Raw genomic sequence first — 20,422 nt, 5'->3', positions numbered from 1 at the left:
GTCCCATCGGACCTGGTGAACCGGGCCCACATCCCAGACAGTGGTAGCTCATTTCGACATTACTCTCGTGGGCCCCACCGCTGAAGAATCTTGTCTTGCCACTAATTCCTGTCCCATACAGTGGTAACGGCGGTCCGGCGATGGACAGGAAGGGTTTTCTTTTTCTTTTTTTTTTGTTGCCCCCCGGCCGTCTTGGTGGTCGGTCCTCTTCCCGTTCAGCCCATAGGAGTTCCGGCCCAACCAGGCGTAAAGGCCTCCCTGGGCCCAACCGCAGAAAATCAAATCATGCAGTGAGTTCTGTCTGACCATGATAGCGCATAAACAAAATCCAAAGAAAATCACAAGTCTATTTTGCTAGTACATGTATCGATGAGATGTAGGCAAACAGGACCTTCGTAAATTTAAAAGAAAACGAGCATTAATGTGGAGAATAAGGTTGCGTCTCCATTGGCCTGCAGAAAGGCGATGCGTGGGTGGGTGGTGGGTGAATCCGAGTATGCGACTCGTTCCATCAGCTGATGCGGTGGCGCCGACTGAACTTTCCATTTTCTGCCCCCTGTTAAATTTATCCTACCATGCCATCAGATCGTTCGCGTTGATCGGACGCCATCTACTCCGCCGGCAAGCCACACTGCCGTCCCGCGGCTAGTGGCCCTCTCTGCTTTGGTCGCTACTACCTTGGAATCGCAGGGAACAGTAGCCTAGCACTTCTTTTGAGCAAGAAGATTACTACTCTAACGCCCGAACCTGAGCTGGTGACACGGAATGATTCTCTCTGCTTATGGTGGCCATGCTTAAGCGACTAATCCCCACGCTGTTTGTTTAAGCCGCTGGGATAAGCTTCTGCCGGCTCTAATCGTGCCCGTTTGCTTTAGCTTTTGGTAGTTTACTTAGCTGCGTGCTTACGCTTTAGGTTCAGGATTCGCTGACCGGCGTCGGACGTGGCGCACATCTGATTCCGATGCGATAAGCGACTCAAAAGTTCGCAGCCTTATTTTAAAAATAACCCGGGCCACTAGAAACTTTCAGCAGCAAGGGATTTGTTTAGTTAGCTGAATCTCATTGTGTTTCCGGAGTTCAGTAGTAGGGCGACGCTGTGCTGACAGAAATGAATCCAATTCACAGATGGATAAAAGGGAGTCGCACTTGTTCACCGACGATAGCTGCATGAAGTACAAGGTGAAGCAAGCAAACTAGAATCTCGATTCTCCTGTAGTAAACTTACACTAGAATTTCGTTGAACCGTCAAGGTCGGCGTGCGTGAGATTTGGCCAAACGAGCATAACTCTTGGCTTCAGAGTTCAGACCAGGTGAAAGGCGGAGACCGACGCCCCGACCCGGCTGCCGAGTTCACCCCCGGGCAAAAGGAGGAAAGCATGGGCATCCCATTCCGTGCTCGCCTCGCCTCTGCGAGATCAACGGGGGGCAAAAAGTGTGGCGCGGGGGCGATGTGCCGGGGGTTTTCTGATCGGCGGCATCCATCCATCCATACGCGCCGCGATCCCCCACATGGCGCGACATGAGCGAGAGAAAGAGAGCTCTGTAGCTAGCGTACGCGGGCCAAAAGCAGGCGGGGAATCCCGAATCGTCCGATCTGGAGCCGCGTCGTCCTCGCGTGCATATCCGCCGCGCGCTGTTCCCTGTGGCCGCTCAGTTTTACTGATGTGATCGCTACGAGCGCAGTGGCCAGCCACTAGCAAGATGTGCTGTGCGTGCGTGCTTTTTCCCATTGGTCATTTCTTTTTTTTTGTTAAGAAGAATTGTGCACGGTGACTTGTGGAGTGCCAAATTATCTTGACCAACCCATGCGTTTCGGAATGCACACTCTCGACCTGTTGTCCATTGATCGGGTACTCTGATAGTCATGTGGATGTGCAAGAGCACACTAGAGCAGCTTCGGTGAAAAGGTATGATGCTAATGCCCTGCCCAACTCATGGATAAGCAGTTAAGCACCATGTCCATTAAGCTAGATGAAGGAGGAGAAAACGAGAGAAAGAGAGAGATCAACCACACTTCTCATTGATCGATGAATGATTACATATATACTTGCAGAGTTCTAACTAACAACGAGATTACAAGCGGAGCGTGGCGTGCGACGCGGGCGGATTGAGACGCGTGATGTGGGCGGACGACGTGGGCGCGGCGTAACTGCCGCGCGGACATTGGCGAGCACAGCGCCGAGCCGTTGTACGTCTCACTAACACCCCCCCCCCCACACACACACAATCTTGACATCGCTGCTGTCGACACAAAGATTGTCTCTGAAGTCGTTGTAGAGAGTTGTGGGCAATCCTTTGGTGAACACATCGGCGAGCTGATGCGCACTGGGAACATTCAGGACTCAAACTTTGCCAATCGCGACCTTCTCCCGGACGAAGTGGATGTCAAGTTCAATGTGCTTGGTGCGCTTGTGATGTACTGGGTTGCGGGATATGTAAACCGTGGCGACATTGTCACAGAAGACCACCGTTGCCTTGGAGACGTCGCAGTGCTGTTCGCCGAGGAGATGTCGTAGCCACGAACACTCAGCGACGGTGTTGGCAACGACCCGGTACCCCGCCTCCGCGCTCAAGCAGGATACGGTGGTTTGGCGCTTCGATGACCAAGAGATCAACGAATCACTGAGAAATACGCAGAACCCGGACATGGAGCGCCTGGTGTCCAGGCAGCCGGCCCAGTCGGCGTCGCTGTACGCCGTCGGTGTTGGTGAAGAGGCAGCACCTAGATGAATCCCAAGTGACGGTGTCCCCTTGGTGTACCTCATGATGCGCTTTAGCATGGCAGAGTGGACGTCCGTTGGAGAGTGCATGTGGAGGCACACTTGTTGAACAGCGTGGGCGATGCCTGGATATGTCACGGTGAGGAACTGCAGAGCACCTGCCATGCTGCGGTAAAAGCTTGCGTGGCAATGGGCTTGCCAGGAGTGGAGGAGGGCTTTGGCTTCGTGTCGCACGGGGTGGCCACGGGCTTGCAGTTTAGCATGCCGGCGGGCTCGAGGAGGTCGTCGACGTAGCTGGCCTGCGAGAGGAAGAAGCCGTTGTGCGCTAGACGTCGATGCCAAGGAAGCACTGGAGTGCGCCCTGTCGGTGTTTTTACCGTCGGCCTAGTTAGAGATACCCTAAGTTAGGTGATTATTTGGTAAGGGATCGGCGGATCTGGAACTTGAAGGTGAACGCAAGGACACAAGACACAAATTTAGACAGGTTTGGGCCACTAGAGTAGTGTAATACCCTACGTCCTGTTTTGGGGTGCTGTATATTGCGCCCTGCGCTTGGGTGTTAAGTTGCATGTTGGCTGCTCTCTGTTAGTTCTCTGTTGGTTCTCTGCCTATCTAGGTATCTCTGCCCTCCTTTATATATCTCAGGGGATGAGGTTCCTAGTAGGATTACAAGGTAGGAGTCCTAGTAGGACTACAAGGTATGAGTTCTAATAGGATATAGTGGAATTCTAGTAGGAATCAGACTTCTTTTTCCTCACGGGTAGTTTTCTTGCGGTATCCAGGGATCTATCCCTGACAAGATCCCAAGCTCTTCATAGCCGAGTACTGCATGCATTTCGAGTACTTCTAAAATAGTCTACGGCTTCTTCTGAAACTCCGTCTCGAAGGTCTTCTTCGAGTACTTCCTTGGTTGCATCGAGGCTATAAGGTGCTCATGCCCCGAATAGCTTCAAGTCTTCTTTTGTATGGGGTGCGATGGAAATCGCACTTCATATGGAGTAGCCCCCGAGCCTTAGGTTGAATCGAAGAATCAGACTGAGAAAAACTCTTCACCTTCTACACAGTGAAATTGAGCCTCCCGCTGGTTTATTTAACCAGCGGTGACTTAGAATTTCTTCTGCACTCTCAGTCTTCATATGAGTTGTCTTCGAGTAGTTTTGCGACGTCCAGCCCCCGAGCTTACGAGCCAGGATAGCCGAAGGAGCCATGTCGAGTAGTGTGTATTGCCCAGCCCCCGAGCCTGGGAACTAGCGGAACTGTGATGGCACGCCGTGCTGCCTGGAGGGTTGTTGTCGAAGCTTAATCTGAAAAAAGACAATACATACATTATGTAGCATAATGCGAAGATACCGAGTAGTACTCAGTAATAATGTGAAGACACCAAAATTTATTCGGTGTAAAAATTATTGTGCCGAGCTCTTTTTTAGGCCATTTAAATCTCTCGGTGTTTTTACCGTCGGCCTACCTAGGAATACCCTAAGTTAGATGATTATTTGGTGAGGGGTCGCCGGATCTGAAACTTGAAGGTGAACGCAAGGACGCAAGACACAAATTTAGACCGGTTCGGACCGCTAGAATAGCGCAGTACCCTACGTCCTATTTTGGGGTGTTGTATATTGCGCCCTGCGCTTGAGTGTTGAGTTACCTATTAGCTGCTCTCTGTTGGTTCTCTGCCTATCTAGGTATCGTTGCCCTCCTTTATATATCCCAAGGGATGGGGTTTCTAGTAGGATTATAAGGTAGGAGTCCTAATAGGATTACAAGGTATGAGTTCTAATAGGATTACAGTGGAATTCTAGTAGGAATCAGACTTCTTTTTCCTCACGGGTAGCTTTCTTGCGGTACCCAGGGGATCTATCCCTGACATGCCCATGTCTTTGACAGCGAACTCAGACTTAATCTTGGCGATCATTTGTTGGAGAAGGCTCGTTGAGGATGCCGAGAGGATCATGTCGTCGACGTACAGGGGAAGATACGCCACGCCGGTGCCGATACGAAGCACGAACAATGGCGAGTCGGATCGAGTTTGCGTGAACCTGATGGATGTCACAAACTCGACGAAGCGCGTGAACAGGCGCGAGGAGCTTGTCAGAGACCATAGAGGGAGCGCGACAGGAGGCAGACGGCGCCGGCTCGCTGAGGGTCTGCAAACCTAGTGCGCTGCTGGCAATATACTCGCTCTGTCAAGTTGCCATGGAGGAAGGCGTTGGAGACGTCCAGCTGGTGCGCGGGCCAATGCTTGGTGGCGACGACGATAAGGACGGTCCGGATGGTGGCTGGCTTAACGACAAGTGTGAACGTTTCACCGAAGTCCACGCCCGGTCGCTGATGGAAGCCACGAACCACCCACCGGGCCTTGTAGAGCTTGAGTGTGTCGTCCGAGTGCAGCTTGTGTTTAAACACCCGCTTGCCGGAGATCATGCGAGCACCGGTAGGACACTCGACGACTGTCCAGATCTTGTTACGAAGAAGCGCGTCGTATTCAGCTTGCATGGCGTCACGCCAGGATGGATCCTTGAGTGCCGCGCGGACCGACGTGGGCACCGGAGGGATGCTCGATATGGTGCTTGTCATGGCATATTTGGGATTGGGTTTGTGGATGCCGGCCTTTGTTCGGGTCACCATGTGGTGCTGGGGATGGAGTTGCTGCGCGGCGGACGGAGCGGCGGCGGCGTCGTGGCGAATGGCGCTGGGTGGCGGCGCGGCAGCTGGTGTGCTGGTGGCGTGTTGGCTGGCACTAGGTGGCGGCGCGGAGCATGGTATGCTTTGCGGTGGGAGTGGGAGGCGAGTCCGTCGGGGTAGCAGCATGGGGCGCAGACGGTGGCGAGTACGGCGGTGAGGCTGGAGTCATGTCGTGTCGCCGTCCACTGGAGGCGGGCGGCAGCGGTACGCGAACGGGGCTCTCGTCCTCAACAAGAGGAGGAGGCGGTGATGAGGGCGCCGAAGCTGCAGTCGCTACCGTACGAAATGGGAACTGCTGCTCGTCGAATACCACATGCCGAGAGGTGTAGACGCGGCTGGTGGCGAGGTTGTAGCAGCGGTAGCCATGGTGGTCTGCTGGGTACCCGATGAAGGCACATGGCATGGAGCGAGGCATGAGCTTGTGAGTCGTTGTTGCCGTCGTGTTGGGGAAGCAGAGGGAGCCGAACACACGCAGCTCGTCGTAGGTGGGTGGGATGCCGAACAGGAGCTCAAATGGTGTCTTGGCGGAGGTGGCGTGGCACAGTCGTCGATTGATGAGGTGCGTGGCGGTGGAGAGCGCTCTGCCCAAAATGAGGTTGACGCGCCGCTGTGGATGAGCAGAGTGCGGAGGCAGTCGTTGCGTGTCCGCAGGGTTCGCTTCGCCTTCCCATTCTATTGGGAAGTGTATGGGCAGGAGAGCCGGAGGGCGACGCCATGTGTGGAGAGGAAGAAGCGCAACGCCGTGGAGTCGAATTCCTTTCCATTGTCGGTCTGCAAAGCAAGTAAGCGCAAGCCCAACTGTGTGCCAATATAATCGTGGAAATCACAGAGGAGGGGAAGAACTTCGGATTTCTGGCGCGTGGGAAATGTCCACACATAGTGCGTGTAATCATCCAGGAGAATGAGATAATATTAGTATTCAGATAAACTCATCACAGGGGAGGTCCAAACCCGCATGAATTAATTGAAAGGGAAAATATGAAATCGTTTGAGAGGAATCAAAAGGCAACCCGACATGTTTGCCTAGCTTGCAAGAAAGGCAAATATGTGGGTGGGATTTATTACATTGGAAATCAAAATCATGAAGAATTTGGGACAAAACTTGAGGCCCTGGGTGTCCGAGCCGCTGATGCCACAGGGTTGCTAAGTGCGAGCTGCGGAGGAATGCGCAGGGGATACAAGTCGCCGGAGCTCTCACATCAGAGCGTCACCATTCTGGTTGGAATGTCCTTTGCAGAAGAGCCATGTGGATCAAATTCAATGGATACATTATTGTCACGAGTAAGCTTGCGAACGGAGATCAAATTCTTGACTAGAGATCAAATTCTTGACTAGAGACGGAGAAACAATAACTTGATTTAAATGCAAGGGAGAATTGGATGTAGGAATTGAGGTGAAGGCTGAATGTGAAACAGGCAGCCGCGCACCATTTCCAACGGTGATAGAAGTTGAAGGATGAACAGGAAAGGAGTTGTGTAGATTACCAGAGTTAGTGGACATATGGGTGGAGGCGCTAGTGTCCAGGTACCACTCGCTGGAGCTTGGTGGAGCCTGGTTTTGGTTGCCGGCGATGGAGAGCATGCTGAAGAATGCAGCCGGATCCCAGGTGGAGGACGACGAGGACGATGCAGCTGCGTTGGGGCAACTGAAGTGGTGCTAGGCCGTCGTTGCCTGTTGCGGCTGAAAGGGTGGCCGGAGGCCCAGCACGCCTGCTCCAGGCGCGCGGAAGGGCATGGGCCAGGCCTGTACCAGGCCGGTCCATGGGTTGTAGCCAGCGGCCCATGGCAAGCTAGCAGAGGGGGATTGCTGATGTTGACCCCCCCCTCTATTACCTTGGCCGCCGCCGTCGGTACCGGTCCCGCCATTCTAGTCGCCGCGATATCCGCTGTTGTTGTTGGAGCCGGAGCCGGATCTGCGCTTCTTGTAGCGCGGTTTGTTGCAGGAGTTGCCGGAGCCTGAGTTGTCGGTGTTGGCGGTTCCGGAGTTGGAACCGTGGCTGGCGTGGTACGCCTGCCCGGACTCCGCCGAGGCTTCATGCTTGTCGCAGAGTTCTTCCAGCAGGAGGTAGGAGCGGGCACTCATGAAGGTGTAGGGTGGACTCTTGGAGGTGATCACGGGCTTGAGATGACGATACCTCGGATGGAGACCCCAAATGAGATTGAGCACCTGGCTGGGTTGGGAGACGGCCTGGCTGAGGTCGCGGAGGCTGTTGGCGAGGGTCTTGAGGCGCGCGGTGTAGTCGGTGATGCTCATGTCGCCTTGACGGAGGCTGCGGAACTTGGCCTCCAGGTACACGGCGCGCTGCATCTCATTGTCGCGGCCCTTCAATGTCCACCGGATGGTGAAGGCGGAGGCGCGCGGCTTGTAGATGATGTCGAAGACACGCTTGTGCAGCGTCGTGTACAGCCAGTTGACGATGCAGCTGCAGCCACTCGGCGTCGCGTTCGTCGAGGGGCAGCGGGGACGAGACGTGTGTCACCAAGCCGAACTTGCCGAGGACGGAGTCGAAGTCGCACCACCACTGGCTGTAGTTGGACTATTCGATGTCAAGCAGCACGGGGACATGGGAGCGGATGTTGACTTGCTGAACCACGGATGGAGGAGCGGGAGGAAGGACGATCTCGCCAGTGGTGGAGTTAGAGGAGGTAGTGAATGGGAGGGTGAGGCCATGGCAGCGGAAGAGGAGGACGCGAACGGGTTAATAAAGGCAGATTGTTCGGTCACTGATACCATGAAGGAGGAGAAAACGAGAGAAAGAGAGAGATCAACCGCACTTCTCATTGATCGATGAATGGTTACATATATACTTGCAAAGTTCTAACTAATAGCGAGATTACAGGAGGAGCGTGGCGTGCGACGCGGGCGAAGTGAGACGCGCAACATGGACACGGACGACGTGGGCACGGCGTAACTGCCGCGCGGACGTTGGCGAGCACAGCACCGAGCCGTTGTACGTCTCGCTAACACTAGACATCTTACTCTGGCTTCCTCAATTGGCAGCTCCAACTTGTCATGGCCTATATGAGCATGAGTTGTACACTTGTACCGTTAAAACTTCAAAGGCAGTTTGTTATTTTTTTTTCAATGCAAGAGCTGGTAAAAGTTATAGAGGGATAGTTAGTTAGTTTGCATCAGCTAGAGCTTTTTTTAGAAAAAACATACTCTTTTCGTCCTAAAATAAGTGTTTGATATAGTGGAAAATGATGTTACCTCTAATTAATTATAATATTTGTGACTGATATTGCTGATCGGACATTTATTTTGATACGGAGGAAGTAATCCACCATCGAAACCAGGCCTCAGCTCGTGGTTGGTAGGGAAGGGAAATGGTTCGAGCTAACTCTGCCACCTGGTCTGGTCTCTCATCCGCCCTAGTCTGCTTTTCGAGTTGTGCAAGCACGTCGTCAGAGGTTCATCATCAGCATTCAGCAAGATAACACATGGACGTGGGTGGTACCACTCAACCACTGGATCATTTACCATCTACTACTACAGCCACTTACTAGTTCGCGTAACATCCACGAACATTTTCGAATGGAAGCGCCGGTGGATAGATGCTCGTGGTGGCATGGCATCGGAATTCAGAAGACGACGACAGCCGCGCTTCACCATCACGCTAGACATCCACGCATACGCATGCAGCTCCAACGAGTCCTCCTAGTCCTACCTCGGAGGTCTATATCTATCCCCCCTTTCTCCCCGCCTTCAAATTCCTCCCTTCCCCGCTAAGCGATTCTCCTCCTTCCTCTCCTCCGCGCCTTCCACCGTCTCAAACCGCCACCGGAACAAGCAAGAAAGATACCACGACCACCTCGATCGATCGCCGGGTCCGATCCACACGGTGACACGGGCATAAGTGCGCAGCATCAGAGAGAGAGGGGGGAGGGGGGGGGGGTAGAGAGAGAGAGAGAGAGAGAGAGAGAGAGAGAGAGAGAGAGAGGAATTGGATACATCGCAGATAAAGCGGAGCTCAACTTTATTTGGCGCGAGGGAGCAGGGCATCGACCGCCACACCGCCGCGCCGGCGAGCAGGGGGGAGTAAAGCGAGGCGATCGCGGCGGCAAAGAGAAAAGCTTAAAAGAGCTGGTCGTCACGTTGGGCGCCTCTCTCCTTCCCCACCTTTTTTCCCCTCTTGAGATCGATGGCAGCGCAGCAGCAGGCCGCCGCCGCCTCGGTGCTGCAGAGCTTCCCGTTCAGGGCGGCCGTGCTTGCGCTCTGCGTCGCGCTGCTGCCGCTCCTCCCCGCGGCGCCCGAGGCGGGGACGGGGGAAGCCGGCCAGGCGTTCCTCGCCAAGGCGTGCGAGCTGCTGCACCTGCTGTTCATCGGGATCGCCGTCTCGTACGGGCTCTTCAGCCGCAAGAACACCGCCGACGATGGGCGCGCCGGGCACGCCGCCGCGGAGAAGGACGCCGCCGCGGGGCCGGAGCCGGCCAAGGCGGACGCGCGGTACGCGTGGCGGATGTTCAGGGACTCGATCGCGCCGTTCGACGACGAGGAGGACGACGAGGTGCTGCCGGACAGTCCTTCCGGCGGCGGCGGCGGCAGAGAGAAGATGAGGTCTTGGAGCGCGCTGCACCGGCCCGAGGACCCCGTGGTCGTCGTGTCCAACGGCGGTGGCGGGCGGAATGGGCACGCCGCGGACGCGCAGGCGCCGCTGTCGCTGCCCGTCCGGACGCTGAAGCCGCAGTCGGCGCAGGACGCCAGCGCGGGCGGCGGCGAGACGCCGCGCTCGCGGTCGCGCCGGGGCTCTCAGGACCCTGCGACAGGCGGCGCCCGCGACGAGACCGTGCTACCTTCGCCGATCCCGTGGCGGTCGCGGTCCGGGAGGCTCGACGCGGGGCGGCCCGCGTCGCCGAGCCCCTCGCCGTCTCCCAAGAGGCTCTCCCCTGCGTCGTCCTTGGCTAGAGAAACGCTGGCCAAGGCCAGCGAGGAGGAGTACTACGCCAAGCGGAGGAGCCCGTACAGGTCTTCGTCCATCTCCTCGCCACCGCCGGCACCACCTCCGCCGCCGCCCCCGTTCCTTGTCCACGGTTACCACCCGGCGGCAGAACGCCGGGCGGCGGTGGGAAAAAGCTTCAAGGAGGAGCTGCAGCATCACAGTATGAGAGGCCGAGGAGAAGACCACTACTCGCCCAATACGGGCGTCTTCAGCACCTCTGCTTACAGCAGCAACAACTCCTCGACGGCAAAGCCAAGAAACTCTTTCGACGGCGGCGGCGGCTCCTCCTCGTCGGCTTCAGTTGGTAAGTCGGTGAGAACGATCAGGGCAAGGGAGCCCGCAGCCTTCCAAGGCCAAAGCCAGGAACTGCCTGACGACGCCGGCGATGGCCGTGACGCAGTGGGCATGCACGGATTGGAGGAGTCGTATGGTTACAGAGCCTACCAGTCCATTCCCAGGTTCCAGTACGAGAGGTCAGTGAGCGATCCTATCTTGGGCGGGGTCGCCGTGTCCTCGGACGACACCGAAAGCAGCGACGACGACGACGTCGGCGCGTACTCGACGAGGACCAACTCGCCGAGGGAGTCGACGCCGGAAGTAGACGAGAACGAGGTGGACAAGAAGGCGGAGGAATTCATCGCCAGGTTCAGGGAGCAGATCAGGCGGCAGAGAATCGAGTCCATAAAGAAGTCCGCGGGGCCGCGGGGCGTCAAGCACCACGCCAAGTAGATCGCCGGCCGACGATGACCGTCTGTTTTCGTTTTAGTTACGTAGCTGGATCATCCAGACTTCAGAGATAAAAGGATGCCGCATATGATAGTTGCCTGGAACCACTTGTAAACATTCATGTAGGTGATGAATGGAGGTGTTGTTCATGCAAGCCATGAGTGTATTTTTTGGCCAAGAGATCGATCGGCTTCTGCAATCAATCTCTTGGTGGCTGGCTGATCAGGCATTTGTTTTGCCTCAAGCGACCAATAGCTTAGTCGTCTTATCTTGCTACTGATCTGGTAGTAACAAGAGAATATAGCATCTCAAATTATTAGCTGGTGAACTAGCTGTCAACCCATGCGCTTTCACAGGTTAGCTACTTAGCTTGCGAGCCACGATGATACTCTTTGTCATTCTTTTCGTTACATCAATCATCTTTTATCAACACAAACTCAAATATATAATCAAATCATTTTTATTAGATTCAATTAGTACATTGTTGGTAATTCAGCAATGCTTTGTACTACTTTGAGTGCTGATGGTTTTACAAGGTCGAAATCACCGTAATTTTTTTTATGGTGGGCTGAGTTTTGATCAGGATCTGGCCCAAATTGGTTTAGTAATAAAATAGACAGGTTTTCATTTATAGATATAATACAAATAAACTTAAAATTTGAATTAGATCCATATTCAAATTTCACTCCTATTTTTCAAATAAAAACTAAATAAATTCCAACTCAACCATGCCTCATGCTCTACCTCAAATGCTCAAAATAGATTTACTGAAATTGAATCTGGGACGAGATGAGCAGCTTTGGCTTAGTTTTTCTTACCTTATTTAAATGAATTCAAACATTCGCTGAAAAAGTTTAAAATTTGAGATTTTTACACATTTGACATGGCACAAGATGTTGTATATGTTACATTCATGAAGCGTTGTGAGCACATTGAACGTGCTACCATGCTGGTTATAGTTAGCTTTTGCAAGTGTTTGTTTGGTTCTTTGCGCTGCAGTAGTCGTGAGCTCAATGCAGCTCTTTAGTTTTGGAACCCATGCATACCTTTGGCCTTCGGGGAAGAAATATTTCGTCCAGAAATGTCTGCTTTTCTAGAGGGAAGCAATTTCTGCAGGAGGTTAATCATGGTACTACCCAAATTCAAAGTATTCCATGGATTTCCACATGTATTTACTTGTGACTACTAGTTAGATCTAATTAAATATATATGGCGTTTTTTTTTCTAATTAATGTAACAAAATAAGATCCACTACGAATATTTGTTTATAATTTTGAATTCTTGAAAAAATCAACAAATCTAATATGCACTATTTCAACATTTCAAATTTACTACCTCAACGTTTTGGTGAATTATTTCAACATTTCAAATATATAATTCTAACATTTCGGATGCACTATTTTAACATTTTGAATTTATTATTTCAACATTTTTTTGATACAGTAGCAGGAGCTCTACCTTTTAATTAAGACGAATGAATTCATGTACAAGAAAGGGTAACCAAACAAGCCACGCCCACCCCGAGCACCTGAAGGTTAACCCATCCACGTGACGCAGCAGAGTACACAGCAACCCTGGGTTATCGTTGCCGAGCATGGTTGCATAGTAGCCAGTAGCTCCGACTCCCCAGGGTCGACCCCAGATGACTAGCGATGCCAAAACAAGCGGGTGCGGCAAGAGGCCGCGATAGGTCATCATTGCCAAGCTTAAGAGAAGAGCAGCTCCGACTTCTTGCCAAGGACCCACGCCCTGCCATAGCGTTTGCCAGACCTCCCTAGCGAAAAACCGCCCAACGTTTCAACATTTTGGGTGCACTATTTTCAACATTCTTAATTTAGTATTTGAACATCAAGATGTTGAACTTATGTATTGTTTTAACAGTTTCTTAAGAAAACGTTGACATTCCATATCAAATTGTTGAATTTGATTTGACAAATTGTTGACCTTGTTAGATATTAGCACTGGGTCTGGGGTCTGCAGCCAGTAGTTTCCAAAACGGGATGTAGCTCGTTGTTAGTAAAACTGTGCATTTGCCCGCTAACTTGATTCAAAGAGGAACGGATATAGACAAACAATTATGTGTACAGATATAGGCACGTGCTTGGTTGCTGGCCACAACCAGCCACGCCGCAGTTGAGGCGAGCCGCAAAAATTTTGATCAGTGTTTGATTGGTTAATAAATATTGGCCGCTACAGGAAACGACAAGGCAGAGCCAGTGCAGAATTCCCGCCAAAGCGTAGCCTCAATTTTCGGCGCCTCAAGTTAGGCGGCGCCGCACCTGCGGCGTGGCTGGCTGTGGCTTCACTCTTCCAGTTTTTCGTGTGACGTCCTCGCTATCCTCCTTCCAAGCATATGCAATTGTTTTCGCCGAATAGCAGTTGCAAACGACCAATCAAATCTGGCCGTGGCAGAGGAGCTCCTCCGATTTGTGGCCGGATTGGGTGGGAGGCTGGGAGCTGATAACCCCGGAGGCCCGGAACCAGCAGCGTGCCTCGGCCACCCCCTTGGAGTAGGCGCCCAGATCGGCACTGCCATCGTGGCCGCGGCCGCCACCGTCGCCGCCATCTTCATCGGGCAATGGTGTTCCGCCACGTCCGGGAGCGATTCTTCCCCGGCAACGCGCCACCGCCTACGCTTCCTCTTCAGCACCTTGCAGCCCCGCCTCACTTTCTACAGGCTCCTCTTCCTATTCAGCAACTTGCACCATATCCTCAGTTTCTGCCACATCAGCTTCCTCTTCAGCAACTTGTTCTCCCGGCTCCATCGCCGCCGCCGGACGTGCTGCCGTGGTTCTTTCAGCACACGGCGGCCGGGCGGCGCAGCGACCGCGGGTCATCGCTAATTAATTTCCTTGACCGTGATTTGGCTTCTATTCTTTCTCTTCTCAGTATGGCCCACAAATCAGTATTGGATGGACGAGGCACCAGGAGGCCCACCTGTCAGTGTTCTGGTGGCACGTCGCCGAGTCATATGGTGACGTGCGGGTTGCTGCTTGGCTCGGGCAGTTTCGACTTTCGACTTCTTCCACAGTTCGGAGACGCGAGGTGGGAAGGGTGGGGAGAAGGCGTGAGCGCGAGGAAAGTGGGGATGGAGAGGCTTCCGATCTCGATTACCCCGGTTGCCGAATCGAGAATCTAATTCGGTTCCACCCAACACCTCAGATCGGATTCCAACCCCCCAAATCGGCCCACCCACTTTCCCCAAATCGATCGTCTTTGGGAATTTTGTTTTTTGGGCGATTTTTTGGGGCCACCGATCGGATCGGGCTGAGTTGAGTTGATCGGGGAGCGATGCGAATCGAGGAGCTTCCGGGCGATTCCGGAGGAGGAGGTGGGGGAGAGGGTGGGGAGGAGCTTCCGCAGCTGCGTCTCGGGGACTGCGGCGCCGCGGCGGGGGAGGGTGGGGTGGTGATGCGGGTGGCCGTCGACGCGAAGCGCGCGGCGGTGGGCGTCGGCGCGCGGATGCTGTTCTACCCGACGCTCTGCTACAACGTCGTGAGGAATCGGCTTGAGTCGCACTTCCACTGGTGGGATCAGGTCGACGAGGTGGGGAATTTTTCTTCTCCTTTTTGATCGATGTTGTTGTGGCTGCTTTGCTGATCCGGTAGCTTTGTCCGATCTATTATTTGGTTGCTGTGGGATTTTGGTTACTGTGCGTCGGCATCGGGCTTCGTACTGGAATGTTGCTTGCTTCTCCTATGGTAAGGCCTGGCAGTTTGCAGTCATGGTGTTTGGTCTTAGGTTTTGTTTTTCTGCTTATTGGCTTGGGGATTTTCTTCTGATTCTGGATTTCGTTTTGTGTTTGCTAATAAGTTCTGAAAACACAAAAAATTCTTCTGCCTTTTCCTGTTTCAATTCACTCAGAATTTCTGCAGGTTCTGCTCTAACTGACTTTGATCTTTTTTGGTTGGATCAGCATGTTCTGCTCGGTGCTGTTCCATTCCCTAGCGATGTTCTCCGTCTAAAGGAGCTTGGAGTTTGTGGTGTGGTAACACTGAATGAATCATATGAGAGGCTCGTCCCTAGATCGCTATACGAGGTTAGTATATTACAACTGACTGATCGAGTGAATCCAATTATACTGTTCTGCGGCCATTTTATTGTGATATATTGGTGGATTGTGATCTGAATATCTGATGGTATGATGTAATTGTAAACCAAATAGTTGATCAGATTAACTAGGACATACTTCTTAGTTTAACTTTGAGAACTTTTAATCTGATTTCCCTACAACAATATTGAGTTGAATGTATGCAACCATCAAGTGCAGCTTTGTTGGTTGATTCCTCCCATCAGATCCTGTGTATGATCAATTCTTGAATCGTTCGTGAGGGATTCTGTTTTTGTCTGATTGAATGATGAATTGAGATTGTTTGGTAGGCTGGTCTTTGAAAGTCAACTATGGTGGTAATTGAGGTGCATTGTGGAGCTGGTACTGATAGCTGGGAATTAAAATTTCCCAATATAGTGCAGTGGCTATGAGAACAATAGCACCGATGCAGCAACATTGTTGATTTTTATTAACAATCTGTTGTATTGTTCTCCTTTGTACCATTTGGACTACTGTATTCCTTTACATGTTAACTGTGTTTGATGTGAATTTAGATGTTGTATAGGATGGTGATAATTTACCAATTGCCATGATATGCTGATGCTCAAACCAATTCATGTTACTATGCTAGTTATTTCTTATTTTTGTCTGTTGTGTTCTCTTCCCAGAAGCAACAAGTAATCGGATAGTGTTTGTGATTTTAGGCTCATGGAATCGAAAACCTGGTGCTACCAACAAGGGATTACCTTTATGCACCTTCTTTTGTCAACCTTTGTGAAGCTGCTGATTTCATCCACAGTAAGAATCTTCAAAAAAAAATATATCTCCTGATGTTGCATTATGTGAAGGTTACAGTTTTTTGCTGGATTGTTGAACTGAGCTCAACACTTGTGATATGACAATTCAAACTCCTTTTTAGTGTGCTCTGAAGAATAAAGTACTCCATTCTTTTCTATATGATGTTTTAGGAGTGGTAGTTCTTTCTTATTTGATATCATATTATAGGACTTAAAAGATGTGGTTAAATCTTCCTGGATTCCTAGCTGTGCATGCTAATTAAAGATTTAGGAGACAAACGAATTTGATGAGGTAGTAACATGCATGTTTAATATCAGCATGTGCACATCTTCCAATTTTCTTTCTTATTTTCAAACAGAAAAGAACTGAGAATGCCTATATTTTACGAACTGCATTGTTTTGCATACCAATTTATGTCAGAAGAAGCATATGCTAATGATGCTCTACGTGAAACATGGCTAGATAATAATATGATACACTTTGTTTGTTCTTTACCTGCATTCAGTTCCTTGTTGAGTGCCCTCTCCTTTTTTTCTCCTGGAATTTGCCTCTTGAGCATATAATGGGAAATCTATCTATGGTTCTCTCTAACTGGAAAAAGTCACAGATAAAGCATATATTTATCTTTTCTCTTACCTTTCCTTCAATTTTCTGATTTGGCGCATGGTTTAATGGTTTTGTTTCAAATTTATAATACTTCAAGGAAATGCTTTATCTGGGAAGTTAACTTACGTCCACTGCAAAGCTGGTCGTGGACGTAGCACTACTGTTGTTATTTGCTACTTGGTATGTCAATTTGCTCTACTAAATATTGTCATTCATTTGATTCTGTAATATGAATAATGTTGTGACTAGCTGACCATGCTCTCTAGGTGCAATATAAAAATATGACTCCTGCAGAAGCTTATGAACATGTCCGCTTGCGTCGGCCTAGGGTGTTATTAGCTTCTGCACAGTGGCAAGTAAGTTTCACAAATTTTTCTCTTGCTTGCATATAATTGTGTCAATAGTATTTTTTTTCTGAACACTGTTTACATAGAAGAAAAGGCTGTTATCAATACAAAATTAGAAAGGAGAACCTGTTAGGTATCTGTTGGGCTCGTTTTAGTTATGACTTCTCTCAGTAAGCTATATTGTTTGCCAATTTAGGTAATCTTTTAGTTGCTTCTGGGAAATATAGTTGGCAAAAGGGCTTTGTGTGTTTGGATACTTCATTTTTAATCAATAGTTAGGCCATCTGCCATACTGTCAAGATTCGTTAAGATGTTAGGTGATATTTTAGTAGATGAGGAGGTCCTCAAGGCTTGGTGAACGAAGACTTCAATAAACAGCATTTGACATAATTATGTGTTCTTGGCAGTTTTCTGCTGGAACTGCAAATATCATTTCATGACTCATTTCTTTTCTTTTTATTCAATTCAAGATATGATCCGAAAGCATGTACCTGGATATTTTCAAAGGATCACAGCATAAGCAGATATATTAACTGATCCTGAACAAACATATTATCACTAAAAGCAGAGTGGGTGGTGTTGAATAGGCATTTAGTTTGTGCTCTGCTGGTGATGTACCAGTGTATGCCACCACTAATTCTGTGGTATTGCTTATCTTATTTTATAGGCTGTGCAAGAATTCTACCAACTTAGAGTGAAGAAAACTGGGAAGTCTGCTTGCCTCGACAATCCTATCATCAAGCCACCGTTGTTCCTTGCGACTCGTAACCTTGTTGCATTTGATGACAGCGCATTTGTGATGGTCTCAGAATCAGACCTAGAAGGGTATAATGCGGATACGTTGGCACTTAATATGGGCAGTGGATTGTGGGAGATAAGCTTAATATACCGTGTGCAGTTTGCTAGCAAGGCAGCTTTTGCTGGTTTTTCATACCTGTGGCTTCGATGTTGCGCCTGCAAGGAGGCTCTACCTGAGAATGTGGGGAGAGAGACCTGCTCTCTTGAGGCAGAGCAGATGACAACTGGGCATCCCTGTCTACTGCAAGGTGTTGTGGTTAACCCATGATTGTCTGAGTTCTCTTGTGTTTTTGCATTGCTCCTGTACATATTAAAGAGAAGGACGTGCAATGTGGGTCCGTAACTCGTGTCTGCAGCAACCAAAGAGTGAAGTTGCTCGGGTTTGTATATATATCATGTAATAAGTTGACTGCTACGTGTATATTATGTTAAATGAAAAGCGTCTCAACTTGCTGACCAAATGTGTTCCATCAACACTGACCAAAGCTGCCATGATCGATAGTGCTATCTTCTTTTCTGCTTTTGCTTGCATAGGCATTATTGATTATCTGAATTGCAATATACTAGTAATTTGATTTTTCTCGTCACAAACAAGTTACCATGGATTATTGTTTTCTTTCTTTGAATGACCAAACGTGTTCCTTGCTCTATATTTTCCTATTTGGCCTAGCTAGTTATTTATTGATTACTTCTTTACCCAAAGACCCCTAGCTATTTGTTGATTGCTTCTTTACTCAAAGATGTGTCAAATCTCAAATGTATGCATTTGCATTCACCTTTGAGCTTTGTCGATGTTTATTCCATATTGTGCTGCTGCTGCATCATAATATTGTGCTGCTGCTGCATCAGAGCCTGCACATGCAAGGCTCGTGCGTGCACGTATCTTGGTAACTTGAATTCTGGGCTCATTTGGATTTGTTAAGTGAGTAGATCTGCCATTAGCCATAGTTGGCTTGTCATCTAGTACTTGTTGGCTATTTCTATTTGTGGTTCTCGTGAATTTCTTATGTTCTTTTTTAAAGATAATGGTTTACCAATATATTAGTTGCTAATGTGCCCGTTTTTACACTCCTCTTTGGGGCTAGTGCTTTTTTTTTGAGAAAATTGTTCATATATCATTCTTGAACCGTTTTTCATAGACTTCACGGTCATCTGTGACTATTTATCTAAACTTGTGCCACGCTAATTCACTGATAGTAAAGTTGCCATGTACGATGACATTTTCTAGCTCAGTTCATGAGATCTACCGTTACTACCGGCTGACATTATTCACACGTCACAACTGTTCTCCAGATGCGTGCATGAAGGAGACATGAGCAGCAGAAATTGAAAAGAAAAAAGTCATTTTATCATGGATATTGGATATCATAATGTAAGCATAGGTATATAATTTTAATTATTTGATTTTACATTTATTTCCACATGTAAATTCAAAATTTTGGTTCAAGATTTTAAATTGCATTTTGACCATCCTGACAGCTGAAGCGCTAGCCCCATTAAATAATGGCTCGTTCTAGCTTCAACTTTTGTTCGGAATAGCTAAATATTTATTACAGTGACAACTGGGCACGTAGATCTTACTCAATTCAACCATGCGGCCAAAACCCTCGATCTATTTTTTTTTGAACTACAAACTCTCGATTTATAAGGATGCCTTTAGCTTACAACCGTAACAAATCATGCCCAACTCTCAAGGTTTAACGACGTTCAAATTGGAGCGTCAAAAATCGCCGGCGCAGTTGTGGCGTGACAAACAAGGCTAAAGCTCTGGCTAGGGATGCAAGTTATATTTATTTTAGATTATTAGATTAATTTAAAATTTTGATAAAATAAATTAGGATGGTATTGTGCGTAATTAATTTAAGAGAAGAAATAAACTAGGATGGCATGCCATCGTAATTATTTAGTTCACCCATAAAATACTATTGGCTACCCACTTGCGTCTCCTGTGGGTGCGAAGATGTGTAAGAAAACCAAACAGTATCATCTTTTCACAATGGCACCTAAGGTGCAAGCAACCAAACATGCTCTAAACCTGCCAAGTGGCAATTGCCAACAAAGTTCTTAGATCCTACCCTATGCTAAGGGTGTTTGGTTCGCTAGGGGTTTATTTTAAGCCCCGGCGTATTGGATGTTGGATGTTTGGATGCTAATTAGAAGTATTAAATATAGACTAATAATAAAACAAATTCTAACATCTAAGCTTATTCGCGAGACGAATGTATTAAACCTAATTAGTCCGTAATTAGTGAAAGGATCTCAAGATGCTTAGAGGGAGGGGGGTGAATAGGCTAATCTGAAACTTAAAACACTTTACACACTGTCAGTAATACGGGTGTCCGGATACTCCAGATATATGTCCAGATACTCCGGGTTTTGTATACCGGAGTTTCCAGAAATATTGTCTAGAGAGTCCGGGTATGAAACAACGTATGCACTAACAAGATATTGATGCTACAATTTAGATCGAGTAAATTTAGGCAAGCTAGTAGTACCTTAGAAGTGTTTCTAATCAATTGTCTTACTCTAGAGACTAATATAAATGTAGATCGACCTCAAACCTTAGAAAGTTAGTCTCACAAGCAAATATCTAATAAAACTAGTAAGGAGCACAAAAGAGAGATAGAATTTGTTTCCCGAAATTCACTCCCAAAGGAGCTACATCTCCGTTGAGGAAGGATTTAAGAGACGATGCTCAAGAACCCCTATGCTCCTATTCCAAGGGTAAGACCAACGCTCAAACCCAAGGTTACTT

General features: G+C 49.1%; 2 protein-coding genes across 2 annotated transcripts; both read left to right on the top strand.

Moving 5' to 3' along the window:
- The first annotated feature begins 9,401 nt into the window (after positions 1-9,401).
- On the top strand, positions 9,402-11,395 carry LOC112872600 (protein ENL). Its single transcript, XM_025935655.1, has one exon. The coding sequence runs from the start codon at positions 9,544-9,546 to the stop codon at positions 11,068-11,070; it is 1,527 nt and encodes a 508-aa protein (XP_025791440.1). The 5' UTR covers positions 9,402-9,543; the 3' UTR covers positions 11,071-11,395.
- A 2,271-nt stretch (positions 11,396-13,666) lies between these two features.
- On the top strand, positions 13,667-18,141 carry LOC112874497 (putative dual specificity protein phosphatase DSP8). Its single transcript, XM_025937837.1, has 6 exons — positions 13,667-14,613; positions 14,984-15,106; positions 15,823-15,916; positions 16,620-16,702; positions 16,789-16,878; positions 17,537-18,141. Exons 1-6 carry the CDS (start codon positions 14,359-14,361, stop codon positions 17,933-17,935), a joined length of 1,044 nt encoding a protein of 347 aa, XP_025793622.1. The 5' UTR covers positions 13,667-14,358; the 3' UTR covers positions 17,936-18,141.
- The last annotated feature ends 2,281 nt before the right edge of the window (positions 18,142-20,422 follow it).

The sequence above is a fragment of the Panicum hallii genome, chromosome 9 (genome assembly GCF_002211085.1).
Source record: "Panicum hallii strain FIL2 chromosome 9, PHallii_v3.1, whole genome shotgun sequence".
In the NCBI taxonomy this organism is placed as follows: Eukaryota; Viridiplantae; Streptophyta; class Magnoliopsida; order Poales; family Poaceae; genus Panicum; species Panicum hallii.
This window is presented reverse-complemented; position numbering and strand designations above follow the sequence as displayed.